Raw genomic sequence first — 15437 nt, 5'->3', positions numbered from 1 at the left:
ATTAAATTTACAATGTAGAATGAATGTAACAAGTTTATTTTCTTCCGATAAAGTATTGCTTCTGTCATCTTTAGAATATAGACTGCCGGCCAATTTGAAGAACCGTTGACGCGTAAAATGAAAGAATAGTATTAAACATGCTGTTTGTTGTATCTATAATAGCAGATATCTATATACCTGGCGTTGCCCAGTCATGTCATTTAGCACGAAAAAACGTATCCTATGCGACGAACTATCTTTGTGGAAAGTTTTATTGAATTCCCTTCCACCGTGTCAACGTGATTTTGCGTAAACACTCAAACCCTCATACGAATTTACGCATTTATATAATTAATGTACTTAGATTGATAAGAGTAATGTATTATTTTATTATCAAATGAATGTGCGCACCTGGTGATTATTCACATTGATAGAATCTTTTGATATCTTTTATAATAAAGAATCGACTAATCTTTGTGTTGGAAATAATCCATAATTTTCACATTGAAACTGATAAAGAAAAAAGGTTTTTAGTCATCTTTAAAACCTTGATTTTATTACGAATAAAAGGTACTTTTTTTAGTTTAGTTCGTTCAATATGATATATAGTCTAGATTTGAAAAAAATAAAAAAAAACGTTTTTTTATCTGTTTTAACAAATCGAGTTCCGATCTGAAGGGCATGATAAAATTATCTACGTCTTGTCTATTTGACTATTAAGATCGAACCGCTGAAATTATGCGTACCTGGGGCAGATCCTGATCTATAGGACTGTAGGGCTTGGAGAGCACATTGAGTTTAAAAAAAAAAAAACTTGGCCGGTTAAAAAATTATTGAGAAATCAATCACTTTGTCAATTTAGGATGGGTTTTTAAATTTTGCCCTGATTTTGGAGCTAAGGTTGGAATGTACATGTTCTGCCAGCGGTCGGACAACAAGCCATTGGAAATCAATTCGGTATTTCTAAAAGGGTGGTTCCAGAGGAGTTTCGAATAACTAACCGGTTTTCATATTTTTACAATAATCATTTTCGAAATTATTTAAACATTTACACTTAGTAGCGTGTTAATTCAGGAAAGTAGAATAATACAAAGTTCTAAACAAAGAGGAAATGACATTTCAAGCAGAGCACTGAAAATCGGAAGAAGAATTTGAAATTAAACAAATTAATTATTTTTTTATGTTTTATTAAAATACTTAATAATATAATAATAATTTCGATAAAGGAGTGAAACAGGACCGAATTATTAATTTTATATCTTATTAATGTTATATATTAATGATATATATTAACATTGTACTAACTTCATCGCTTAAAGAATTTCGTTAAATATCTCACAGTCTTGCCAACAAACTAATATTTATAGACTAATGAGATGTAACATAATTTTAATTTAAAATGAACGATTAAAATTTTGCAAGAAGTTTTTCATAGAGCCCTTTAAAAGTAGTGTCTGATATTTTGTCGTGCTTCCAAATGTTTGTTAAGTGGAGGTAGGAACACTGGTGCAACACGGCCTTCGCAGCTGACATTAGCAGGAAAATCGCATCGTTCCTTTTGAGGATCATAGAAAAGATTAGACGGACAAGCGAATGATAATGTTTTACCGCTGACGCACATGTGATAGTGGCTACAGACATTATGGGCTACAAGTTTGCCGTTCGAACCTTCTTGAGCACATAAAGATAATGCCTGTTTCGGATCACAGTTACAAGGACCAGTATTGACGTTTTCCTCGACTGGAACGACTCTAGTGCCACATTCGACATTCTTGGACCATTCACAAGTTTGGGTGATTGGGCTAAAGAATAAGTTCGAAGGACATTTAAGAGTTATGGGATTTCCAGATGAGCACATGTAAAATTTATCGCAATCTTCGTGAGCCACTAAAACGCCTTCGGATTCTTTTTTCGAGCAGATCACAGCTGTTGTATCTTCGTCTTTGTTGTTTCCGTTACCGTTGTCTCCCTGGAGCTTTCTATCTCCACAATCAACGTAGCGTGGCCAATCACATTTTTCGGTAAGCAAGTTATAGAGTAGAGTGCTCGGACAAGTCAAAGTAACGGGAATACCATTTGAGCACGTATAGAATTGATTGCAATTTTCATGAGGAACGAACGTGCCTTCTGCATTACCTCTTGCACAAATAGCTTTTACTTCACTGGGGCTAGCGTTGGTGTTGTTGTTAACATCATTCGGTTCTTTTATAATACACAAGTTAAGATCATCACTCTTATCAGGAATTATTCTATCTCCACATTCAACAGTACCAGGCCATTCGCATCTTTCTAAGTGTGGATCATAAAGAAGGTCTTCAGGGCAATTTAAAGGAACCGGTAGCTTATTGAAACATTTATAGAACTTATTGCAATGTTCGTGTGCTATTAGGATACTGTCAGATCCTTCAGCAGCACAAACACTTGGGGCTTCGCTGGGATTGCAGTTGCAAGAGCCTCCACCACCTCCACCTCCGCCGCCACCACCACCTCCTCCACCTCCACTGCCGTCTTCTTCATTGCAATCAGGTATTATTCTGTCTCCACAATCAACAGTATCAGGCCATTCGCATCTTTCTAGATGCGGATCATAAAGTAGATTTCCTGGGCACTTCAATGCTTCTGGTAGTCCATGGTCACATTTATAGAACTTATTGCAATATTCGTGAGCGATTAAAACACCATCAGAACCGTCGGCAGCGCAAATACTTGGGGCTTCACTGGGGTCGCAGTTGCAAGACCCACCTCCGCCACCACCACCTCCACCTCCACCTCCACCTCCACCTCCACCTCCACCTCCACCTCCACCTCCACCTCCACCTCCGCCTCCTCCACCACCACCAGATCCATCATCGCCGCCATTGTCTCCGTCTTCTGGATCGGGAATTATTCTGTCTCCACAATCAACAGTATCAGGCCATTCGCATCTTTCTAGATGCGGATCATAAAGTAGATTTCCTGGGCACTTCAATGCTTCTGGTAGTCCATGGTCACATTTATAGAACTTATTGCAATATTCGTGAGCGATTAAAACACCATCAGAACCGTCGGCAGCGCAAATACTTGGGGCTTCACTGGGGTCGCAGTTGCAAGAGCCACCTCCCCCACCGCCACCTCCTCCGCCACCTCCACCACCTCCACCTCCGCCTCCGCCTCCGCCGCCTCCGCCGCCGCCACTACCACCACCGCCGCCTCCTCCACCACCACCAGATCCATCATCGCCGCCATTGTCTCCGTCTTCTGGATCGGGAATTATTCTGTCTCCACAATCGACAGTATCAGGCCATTCGCATCTTTCTAGATGCGGATCATAAAGTAGATTTCCTGGGCACTTCAATGCTACTGGTAGTCCATGGGCACATTTATAGAAATTATTGCAATATTCGTGAGCGATTAAAACACCATCAGAACCGTCGGCAGCGCAAATACTTGGGGCTTCACCGGGGTCGCAGTTGCAAGAGCCACCTCCGCCACCGCCACCTCCTCCGCCATCTCCACCACCTCCACCTCCGCCTCCACCTCCACCTCCACCTCCGCCTCCGCCGCCACCACCACCGCCACTACCGCCTCCTCCACCACCACCAGATCCATCATCGCCGCCATTGTCTCCGTCTTCTGGATCGGGAATTATTCTGTCTCCACAATCGACAGTATCAGGCCATTCGCATCTTTCTAGATGCGGATCATAAAGTAGATTTCCTGGGCACTTCAATGCTACTGGTAGTCCATGGGCACATTTATAGAAATTATTGCAATATTCGTGAGCGATTAAAACACCATCAGAACCGTCGGCAGCGCAAATACTTGGGGCTTCACCGGGGTCGCAGTTGCAAGAGCCACCTCCGCCACCGCCACCTCCTCCGCCATCTCCACCACCTCCACCTCCGCCTCCACCTCCACCTCCACCTCCGCCTCCGCCGCCACCACCACCGCCACTACCGCCTCCTCCACCACCACCAGATCCATCATCGCCGCCATTGTCTCCGTCTTCTGGATCGGGAATTATTCTGTCTCCACAATCGACAGTATCAGGCCATTCGCATCTTTCTAGATGCGGATCATAAAGTAGATTTCCTGGGCACTTCAATGCTACTGGTAGTCCATGGTCACATTTATAGAACTTATTGCAATATTCGTGAGCGATTAAAACACCATCAGAACCGTCGGCAGCGCAAATACTTGGGGCATCACCGGGGTCGCAGTTGCAAGAGCCACCTCCCCCACCGCCACCTCCTCCGCCACCTCCACCACCTCCACCTCCGCCTCCGCCTCCGCCGCCGCCACCACCACCACCGCCGCCTCCTCCACCACCACCAGATCCATCATCGCCGCCATTGTCTCCATCTTCTGGATCGGGAATTATTCTGTCTCCACAATCAACAGTATCAGGCCATTCGCATCTTTCTAGATGCGGATCATAAAGTAGATTTCCTGGGCACTTCAATGCTACTGGTAGTCCATGGTCACATTTATAGAACTTATTGCAATATTCGTGAGCGATTAAAACACCATCAGAACCGTCGGCAGCGCAAATACTTGGGGCTTCACCGGGGTCGCAGTTGCAAGAGCCACCTCCCCCACCGCCACCTCCTCCGCCACCTCCATCACCTCCACCTCCGCCTCCGCCTCCGCCTCCGCCGCCACCTCCGCCGCCGCCACTACCACCATCGCCGCCTCCTCCACCACCACCAGATCCATCATCGCCGCCATTGTCTCCGTCTTCTGGATCGGGAATTATTCTGTCTCCACAATCAACAGTATCAGGCCATTCGCATCTTTCTAGATGCGGATCATAAAGTAGATTTCCTGGGCACTTCAATGCTACTGGTAGTCCATGGGCACATTTATAGAACTTATTGCAATATTCGTGAGCGATTAAAACACCATCAGAACCGTCGGCAGCGCAAATACTTGGGGCTTCACCGGGGTCGCAGTTGCAAGAGCCACCTCCGCCACCGCCACCTCCTCCGCCACCTCCACCTCCTCCGCCACCTCCACCACCTCCACCTCCGCCTCCACCTCCACCTCCACCTCCGCCTCCGCCGCCACCACCATCGCCACCACCGCCTCCTCCACCACCACCAGATCCATCATCGCCGCCATTGTCTCCGTCTTCTGGATCGGGAATTATTCTGTCTCCACAATCAACAGTATCAGGCCATTCGCATCTTTCTAGATGCGGATCATAAAGTAGATTTCCTGGGCACTTCAATGCTACTGGTAGTCCATGGGCACATTTATAGAACTTATTGCAATATTCGTGAGCGATTAAAACACCATCAGAACCGTCGGCAGCGCAAATACTTGGGGCTTCACCGGGGTCGCAGTTGCAAGAGCCACCTCCGCCACCGCCACCTCCTCCGCCACCTCCACCTCCTCCGCCACCTCCACCACCTCCACCTCCGCCTCCACCTCCACCTCCACCTCCGCCTCCGCCGCCACCACCATCGCCACCACCGCCTCCTCCACCACCACCAGATCCATCATCGCCGCCATTGTCTCCGTCTTCTGGATCGGGAATTATTCTGTCTCCACAATCGACAGTATCAGGCCATTCGCATCTTTCTAGATGCGGATCATAAAGTAGATTTCCTGGGCACTTCAATGCTACTGGTAGTCCATGGTCACATTTATAGAACTTATTGCAATATTCGTGAGCGATTAAAACACCATCAGAACCGTCGGCAGCGCAAATACTTGGGGCTTCACCGGGGTCGCAGTTGCAAGAGCCACCTCCGCCACCGCCACCTCCTCCGCCACCTCCACCACCTCCACCACCTCCACCTCCGCCTCCGCCTCCGCCTCCGCCTCCGCCTCCGCCTCCGCCTCCGCCTCCGCCTCCGCCTCCGCCGCCGCCACCACCACCACCGCCACCTCCTCCACCACCACCAGATCCATCATCGCCGCCATTGTCTCCGTCTTCTGGATCGGGAATTATTCTGTCTCCACAATCAACAGTATCAGGCCATTCGCATCTTTCTAGATGCGGATCATAAAGTAGATTTCCTGGGCACTTCAATGCTACTGGTAGTCCATGGTCACATTTATAGAACTTATTGCAATATTCGTGAGCGATTAAAACACCATCAGAACCGTCGGCAGCGCAAATACTTGGGGCTTCACCGGGGTCGCAGTTGCAAGAGCCACCTCCGCCACCACCACCTCCTCCACCACCTCCACCTCCACCTCCGCCTCCGCCTCCGCCTCCGCCTCCGCCTCCGCCTCCGCCTCCGCCTCCGCCTCCGCCTCCGCCGCCGCCACCACCACCACCGCCACCTCCTCCACCACCACCAGATCCATCATCGCCGCCATTGTCTCCGTCTTCTGGATCGGGAATTATTCTGTCTCCACAATCAACAGTATCAGGCCATTCGCATCTTTCTAGATGCGGATCATAAAGTAGATTTCCTGGGCACTTCAATGCTACTGGTAGTCCATGGGCACATTTATAGAACTTATTGCAATATTCGTGAGCGATTAAAACACCATCAGAACCGTCGGCAGCGCAAATACTTGGGGCTTCACCGGGGTCGCAGTTGCAAGAGCCACCTCCGCCACCACCACCTCCTCCACCACCACCTCCTCCACCACCACCACCTCCTCCACCACCTCCACCTCCACCTCCGCCTCCACCGCCACCACCACCGCCGCCTCCTCCACCACCACCAGATCCATCATCGCCGCCATTGTCTCCGTCTTCTGGATCGGGAATTATTCTATCTCCACAATCAACAGTATCAGGCCATTCGCATCTTTCTAGATGCGGATCATAAAGTAGATTTCCTGGGCACTTCAATGCTACTGGTAGTCCATGGTCACATTTATAGAACTTATTGCAATATTCGTGAGCGATTAAAACACCATCAGAACCGTCGGCAGCGCAAATACTTGGGGCTTCACCGGGGTCGCAGTTGCAAGAGCCACCTCCGCCACCGCCACCTCCTCCGCCACCTCCACCACCTCCACCTCCGCCTCCGCCTCCGCCTCCACCTCCGCCTCCGCCTCCGCCTCCGCCGCCGCCACCACCACCACCACCACCTCCTCCACCACCACCAGATCCATCATCGCCGCCATTGTCTCCGTCTTCTGGATCGGGAATTATTCTGTCTCCACAATCAACAGTATCAGGCCATTCGCATCTTTCTAGATGCGGATCATAAAGTAGATTTCCTGGGCACTTCAATGCTACTGGTAGTCCATGGGCACATTTATAGAACTTATTGCAATATTCGTGAGCGATTAAAACACCATCAGAACCGTCGGCAGCGCAAATACTTGGGGCTTCACCGGGGTCGCAGTTGCAAGAGCCACCTCCGCCACCACCACCTCCTCCACCACCAACTCCTCCACCACCACCACCTCCTCCACCACCTCCACCTCCACCTCCGCCTCCACCACCACCACCACCGCCGCCTCCTCCACCACCACCAGATCCATCATCGCCGCCATTGTCTCCGTCTTCTGGATCGGGAATTATTCTATCTCCACAATCAACAGTATCAGGCCATTCGCATCTTTCTAGATGCGGATCATAAAGTAGATTTCCTGGGCACTTCAATGCTACTGGTAGTCCATGGTCACATTTATAGAACTTATTGCAATATTCGTGAGCGATTAAAACACCATCAGAACCGTCGGCAGCGCAAATACTTGGGGCTTCACCGGGGTCGCAGTTGCAAGAGCCACCTCCGCCACCGCCACCTCCTCCGCCACCTCCACCACCTCCACCTCCGCCTCCGCCTCCGCCTCCACCTCCGCCTCCGCCTCCGCCTCCACCGCCGCCACCACCACCACCACCACCTCCTCCACCACCACCAGATCCATCATCGCCGCCATTGTCTCCGTCTTCTGGATCTGGAATTATTCTATCTCCACAATCAACAGTATCAGGCCATTCGCATCTTTCTAGATGCGGATCATAAAGTAGATTTCCTGGGCACTTCAATGCTACTGGTAGTCCATGGTCACATTTATAGAACTTATTGCAATATTCGTGAGCGATTAAAACACCATCAGAACCGTCGGCAGCGCAAATACTTGGGGCTTCACCGGGGTCGCAGTTGCAAGAGCCACCTCCGCCACCGCCACCTCCTCCGCCACCTCCACCACCTCCACCTCCGCCTCCGCCGCCGCCACCACCACCACCGCCGCCTCCTCCACCACCACCAGATCCATGATCGCCGCCATTGTCTCCGTCTTCTGGATCGGGAATTATTCTGTCTCCACAATCAACAGTATCCGGCCATTCGCATCTTTCTAGATGCGGATCATAAAGTAGATTTCCTGGGCACTTCAATGCTACTGGTAGGCCATGGTCACATTTATAGAACTTATTGCAATATTCGTGAGCGATTAAAACACCATCAGAACCGTCGGCAGCGCAAATACTTGGGGCTTCACCGGGGTCGCAGTTGCAAGAGCCACCTCCGCCACCACCACCTCCTCCACCACCTCCACCTCCACCTCCGCCTCCGCCGCCACCACCACCGCCACCGCCGCCTCCACCTCCACCACCAGATCCATCATCGCCAGGCCCATCATCGCCAGGGCTGCTTTCTTCACTTTTGGTTTCATCACATTCTTTATCGTTATTTCCATCTTCGCAATTACAAAGTAGTCTGTCACCACATTCAACATTATGCGGCCAATCACATTGGTTTGTATAAGGGTTAAATAAAAGATTGTTATTACAAACCATAGGCCTTGGACGACCGTGAAGACAAATGTAAAATTTATGGCAAATTTCATGAGCTATGAGAATACTATCAGACCCAGGTCGCGCACAAATCTCTGGTGCCTCCGCTGGATCGCAATTACAAGTCTGCTCATTGTCATCGCTTTCCTTACTCTCATTGTTACCAGGGTTTTCATCCTTTTCAGGGATAGCCCGGTTTCCGCACTTTACATTGTGAGGGTAATCACAACGCCTAGCGCAAGTATCGAATAGAAGATTGCCGGCACAAGTTTGTGCCACTGGCCTTCCGTGCGCACACTGATAAAATTGATTGCAATTTTCGTGCGGAACGAGACCACCATTATTAGCTGGGAGGGCACAAAGTGATGGCACATCACTAGGGGCCCAGTCGCAAGTGTTTTCATTTTCATTGCCGTCGTCTTCACCTTCCCAATCGCCTTCATTGTCGTTACATTCGGTGCGATTGTGAACTTGATTTGTTATTCTATTTCCACAATCAACGTTGTGAGGCCAATCGCACACTTCGATGACCGGATTGTAGAAGAGTCCTTCAGAACAACAAAATGGAACAGGCTTTCTATTGGCGCATTTGTAGAATTTGTCACAACGTTCGTGCGCTACATGCAGATTTGCAGAGCCTAATGCACTGCAAATGTTGTTTGCTTCTTCGGGATCGCAGTTGCATACTAATCTGCCATCGCTACCTAAAAACTCACGCCCCTGTGCAAAGAATATTGCACAGAGCAATGTGAGCAATGTACCTGAAAAAAAAAAACAATAATTAATTTTGCAAACCTTCAACCGTTGATATTAGTTTTAGTTTTATCATAATCCTTTTTTCCTTACATAATATTTTTTAAATTTTATACTTAGGTAATAATAATATAATGATTATTATACAGGGGGGGATACCTTGTACCCGGCTAAGTAAATCCACCAAATATGAGCCTCATATACATTGGCTATCCGTAAAGTAAGTAAAGGATCAGATTAGTAAAAAATACTGGGCTCCCTAAGCCTGCTCTTAGAGTTAGCGCTGAAGGCGTCTAATGCAAGAGTTATTAAATCTGTAAGGACGTGTCTAGGGCGTTAACGGTGACTGGCTCCTGCGTGATAAGGATTTGACGATTGTCAGCGGCGGCAATAATAAGGCGATTATCATGACGCATTTTCTTGTCGAAGTAACAATCCGACGCTGATTTCATATGTTTTCGGATTTAACGGTAGGCAGCGGCTTGGCTCTGCCCCTGGCATTGCTTACGTCCATGGACGATGGTAAACACTCACCATCAGAGGGGTCTATGCTCGTCGGCAATTAAAAAAAAAAAACGAGGCCTAGGCCGTCGTGTAAGTTGACGAACCACTGAGCTCCGACGGATAATTATTAATAATTATTGACGTGAGTGTGCAGGCCGCGTGAGCGAACACCGCACTCGCGTAAGTCATGACGGGCCTTATGCAATTTTTGTAAAGTGTCACCTTGTTCCGAAGGGACATTTTACTCCGCTTACAGATCGTAGGGTAGAGTCGCCGAGAACAAACGCGGTACGGTTGCGGAGTGGCCTTTACGTACCACCACCCCATCAAGCAAACGATCAGACTAACATACGTACATTATTAAAAATACATACATAGGACATGGATACTTTTAATATCTGACCCGCTTGAGTATGTTTATGTAACTTTTTTTTTTTACATTTTTGAAAATCTATACCCGCTCATCCCACCGATGTAAAGATATAGATTACTAGCGACCCGCCCTCGCTTCGCTTCGGAAACATTAAAACACACATGAAACCAAAAAAAAAAAAAGTAGCGTATGTTCATCAGGGACAATGTCGGCTTCTAATGGGAAAAGAATTTTTCAAATCGGTCCAGTAGTTTCGGAGCCTATTCGAAACAAACAAACAAACAAATCTTTCCTCTTTATAATATTAGTATAGATATGTATATCATTTTTGAAGTTATACTTCTTTAGGCGCGTTATGAAAAATTGATGAGAGTGAAATTTTACGATGCGCGCACACCGTGACACAAAATTAACAGAATGAAGTTGCCCACTAAATCGCTCATTACAATACGAGCGACGTAACTTGGCGAGTCTGAATAGCCACAGGTGAACTTTCGCGCATGTACACTCGTAAAAAAAAGGGTTATTAGCATTCATTTTTTAGTAATATAAATGACAAAATTATTATTTAATATAATGCATACTAAATATTATTAAAGTTAAGTATTTATTATTAAATATTTAATATTTAAAAAAAATATATATACCTAGTCAGGTCATAAATTCTGTCACATGTTTAATGTAAAATAATTGAAACAAGTTTTTTCATTATGTAACCATTCATATACCAAAATGAACTTAACAAAACATAGATTCTTATGACACTAAAGTTTATTCAAAATGACCTCCGTGATTTTGAATACAGGCCTTCAATCTGCGCGGCCAGTCGTCTATCGCAGCACGAACGAGGTCCATGTCAATATCGGTGGCTGCCTTAATCAAGGATGTCTTGAGTGACTCCAAATTGGGATGAGGCTTTGAGCACGCCTTTTCCTCCAAGTGTTGCCATATCTTGTAATCTAACAGATTCAAATCTGGACTGGAGGAGGGCCAGTCTTCGTGCCGGATGAAGTCGATTTCACGCGCCGCCAGCCAGTCTTGTGTGCTCTTCGCTCTATGAGCTGGCGCCGAATCTTGTTGGAATACCCAGTGCCTGTTATTGAACATGGTATGAGAAACAGGTTCCACAAGGTTCGTCAGGACTGTATTTTGATACACAACTGCATTCGTTTTTACACCTTTCTCACAAAAATGTACCTCTGTTAAGCCCCAATAAGAAACTCCCAACCATACCATGAGCGAGGATGGAAAATGACCTCGTTGGACACGCGGAATACCGTTGCTCGCTTCTTCACTACTGTGTGCGTACACCTTATCATTTTGTTTGTTGTAGCTCTCTTCTACGGTAAAAATTTTTTCATCCGAAAAAAGAATTTCCCGATATTTTATTCCCGCGTACCGCTTCAACAAAGCGCGGCGTCTCTTCAGTCTCAGGTCCATTAGACGAGCATTCAAACGATGTCCTGTTTTTCTTCGATATGCCCGAAGCCCTAAGTCTTCATTTAACACCCTTTTCACCGTGGTTCTGCTTAACCCCATCTGAAGGGCCAACAGTTTCTGCTTACGTTTGGGATTTCTTTGAATTCGCGCCTTCACAGCTTTTATCACTGCTGGAGTCCTAACAGACCGAGGGCGACCACTTCTTGACCTGTCATCTACACTAGAGTCTTCATTGTATCGTTTGATGGTACGATAAACGAATCTTTTGGTTATATTCAAATTTTTCAGTATGTTAAAAATTTGAATTGGCTCGTAACCGCAACGATGCAACGCAATAACAGCAACACGGTCTTCTTTAAGCGTCCACTCTATATTTAAAAATGAGTAAAATTCTAAAAGTATACATTTTTATTTTCATGAACAATTCGAAATTCGAATTCAATAAACTTTTTTGTGGCCAGCATTCTAACAGAAAAGTTTTTACTGTGTGACAATACTTATGACCTGACTAGTTATAATTAAAGTATAACTTCTTACGCGCGTACATAAGTACACATACACGCACCCTTTTTTTATTAACTAACTTTGCAACCCAATAGGTCTCTATGCGGCTCGAGTAAATCCCCAATTAGCATCGTGGGCTCCTCTGCTATTAACACATATCATATCCGGTTTTGTTGGTAATTTTTTTTTTGTTTAAAGCATTTTTTATTTATTTTTAATCACTTTTAATCACTCCAGTAGTGCTAGAGAATTCACACTTAAAACTCACCTTTCATTTAATTAGCACTATCCACTAGTAGTAAAGTTTGCGATGTTGCACAGAAACTGATAGCTTAATAATTGATTGCACATTATTTATACGTTCCTACTGATTTAAATTTATTCACTACTGATAATCGGTTTGATTAAAACAAAACACTGATTGAGAAGCGATTTCTGAGAAATTAAAATATGACGATAAGTCGTAATTATGACAAAGGCCATACTTCAATGCAGTGTTAATCAAATTTTCGTACGTGAGTCAATAAAAACTTCACAATTCGCACGCAATAAAACTAGGAGTAAGAGAACATACTTCCAAAATGCATTTGGAAGGGTACGTCCTGAAAAAAATTCCCTGAATTGCACCTCAATAATTTTAGGATATTTTTTTATAACATTATATACCGATCAGATTGGATCAGATTATAATATGCACATCAGATATTTGAAATCGGCGCGACGATTTTATACTTTTTAATAAATAAATAAAATGTCCTTTTACAAAACAATATACTGATATATTTATGTAGGTCGTATAACGTTAATGTTTAGTCACTGGTGTGTTTCTCTTTGGTGTTTGAGGATTAACATATTTCAAAGTATGTACAGTACTTAGCATCGCCCGATTAGCCTCCACCCAGCGATGGGCAAAATGTACAAACGACCGATTCGTAAACGCCTCAGGGAATTTATTACCTCTAAAGGCATCCTAATTAAGGAACAGTTTGGATTCCGCGACAAACACTCGTGCATCCAACAACTGCATCGCCTCACTGAGCATCTAAGTAGGAATAAGTAGACCTAAATCCGTTCCCAAACTTCTTCTTCGATATGGCGAAGAGGTCGTTTTCAATTTTGCGGAAAAAAAAAGTAACGATTTCATGAATTTAAGCTTTCTATAATTTTCCATTTTTTTTGGATTTAGGCATGTTCAGAATAAAAAATGCTTCATCACAATCAAGTCAATCACTCATTTATTGATAATATTATATAATATTCATTTATATTTTTCATTTTTCGCATTTGATAACGCCAACACAGATGACAATTTAAATAGGAACTTTTTTTAAAGATTAGAAATCGTACTTCTTTTGTTTTTAATAATGTTCTAATATCCAGTTAGTTTTCCTTTATAGTATTATATACTGATTAAATAAAATTGCCGAATTTCAACAGGAGTTACTGCAAAAAGTGCAAACAAGTTAGAATTTCAATTTCGAACCAGTGATACGAATGAGATTTAGGGTAGTTTTTAATGTAATTTTTGCATTACGGTACGTATGAACTTATAATAAAATCTTTTTGGCTATACTATTTGTATCTGGCTGGTTTTAGTATCATTAAAAGTTTAAATTTTAAAGAAGATAATTCCAAATTCAAATTAGAAAAATGTGTGATTTTTATTTATTTTTCGTACTGTCAAGATGAGTGAATCTAATGAATAAATTCGATACATTTTAAAATTCTACTACAAAAAAGCTAAAAATGCAACGCAAGCCGCGAAAAAATTTTGAGAGTAGCACAAATTTGGCTTAAGCGTTTTCAATTCAGAAATTTTGATGTCAAAGATGCACATCACTCTGGTCGCCCTATTACGGATAAAATAGATGCCATTTTTGAAAAAGTGGAGCAAGGTCGGCATATCAGTAGTTGCGACGTAGCTGAAGAACTGGGAATTGACCACAAAACAGTTTTGGCGCATTTGAAAAAAACTGGGTACACAAAAAAGCTCGATATTTGGGTCCCTCACGAGCTCACTGAAAGAAACCTAATGTACTCATTTGTAATTCTTTATTACGACGTAATGAAACTGAACCATTTTTGAAGAAGCTGATAACTGGTGATGAAAAGTGGATCACGTACGACAAGAACGTGCGAAAAAGGTCGTGGTCAAAGGCCGATCAGGCTTCACAGATTGTGGCGAAACCCGGGTTAACTCGCAACAAGGTGATGTTGTGCTGTGTGTGTGGTGGGATTGGAAGGACATTATTCATTATGAGCTGCTACCACCAGGCAGGACCATCGATTCTGATCTCTGCTACAAACAACTGATGAGATTAAAGCAAGAAGTTGAGAGAAAGCGGCAGGAATTAATCAACAGAAGGGGGTGTGGTTTTTCTTCATGATAACACTAGACCTCACACATCGTTAGCCACTGAGCAAAAATTAAAAGAGAGTTTGGCTGGGAGGTGTAAATGCATCTGCCGTATAGTCCTGACCTTGCATCTTCAGATTTCCACCTGTTTCAGTCTCTTCAGAATTCTTTAGGCACTGTCAGGTTAACATCACGAGAGGACTGCCAAAACTAATTGTCGCGGTATTTTGATCAGAAGCCCCAAATTTTCTATAGCAATGGAATCATAATCTCCCCTAAGGTAGACTGTTAGAGAATGCCTATGGCATTAAGTCCGCCTTTATACTTTCTAGTATAAGAAGTTATAAATAAATAAATAAATAAATCATGTCCCTACCTACAAGATGGCAAAAAGCTATCGAACAAAATGGTACCTACATACTTTAGTTAAATGCAAATAAACTATATTAAAAAAAGTTGTGAATTTTCTTAAAAATGCGAAGAAACATTTGCCCCAACCTATTATTATGTATTTATAGGTATATACTTAGTCTGGCCATAAATACTGTTACAATTAAAAATAAACAAAATATTACATTTGAATTTGGAATCTGTAATTTTTATATGATTGCTCATTGAGTTTTCTCATTTTGGCGCCAATACATTGTACAATATTAAAATGGAGTGGGGTGATAAAGAGTACTTAATCGCTGTGATTGCATTACACAAAGTAGGTATGGAGCCAAATGCAATTTTTAAAACTCTCCATACGCTTGGTATTAGTAAAATGTTTGTCTACCGGGCTATTAATAGGTGCAATGAGACCTCCCCTGTTTGTGACAGAAAAAAATCTGGCT

General features: G+C 44.3%; 1 protein-coding gene across 1 annotated transcript; it reads right to left on the bottom strand.

Annotated features, from left to right (window-relative positions):
• Positions 1 to 1149: 1149 nt before the first annotated feature.
• LOC114244485 (uncharacterized) lies at positions 1150 to 12634 on the bottom strand. Its single transcript, XM_089736521.1, has 5 exons — positions 12514 to 12634; positions 7345 to 9432; positions 7030 to 7305; positions 6265 to 6978; positions 1150 to 6198 (listed from the first exon to the last, which is right to left on the bottom strand). The coding sequence occupies exons 1-5, from the start codon at positions 12518 to 12520 to the stop codon at positions 1421 to 1423; spliced, it is 7863 nt and encodes a 2620-aa protein (XP_089592647.1). The 5' UTR covers positions 12521 to 12634; the 3' UTR covers positions 1150 to 1420.
• Positions 12635 to 15437: the final 2803 nt, after the last annotated feature.

Source organism: Bombyx mandarina, chromosome 21 (genome assembly GCF_030267445.1).
Source record: "Bombyx mandarina strain Sakado chromosome 21, ASM3026744v2".
Lineage (NCBI taxonomy): Eukaryota > Metazoa > Arthropoda > Insecta > Lepidoptera > Bombycidae > Bombyx > Bombyx mandarina.
This window is presented reverse-complemented; position numbering and strand designations above follow the sequence as displayed.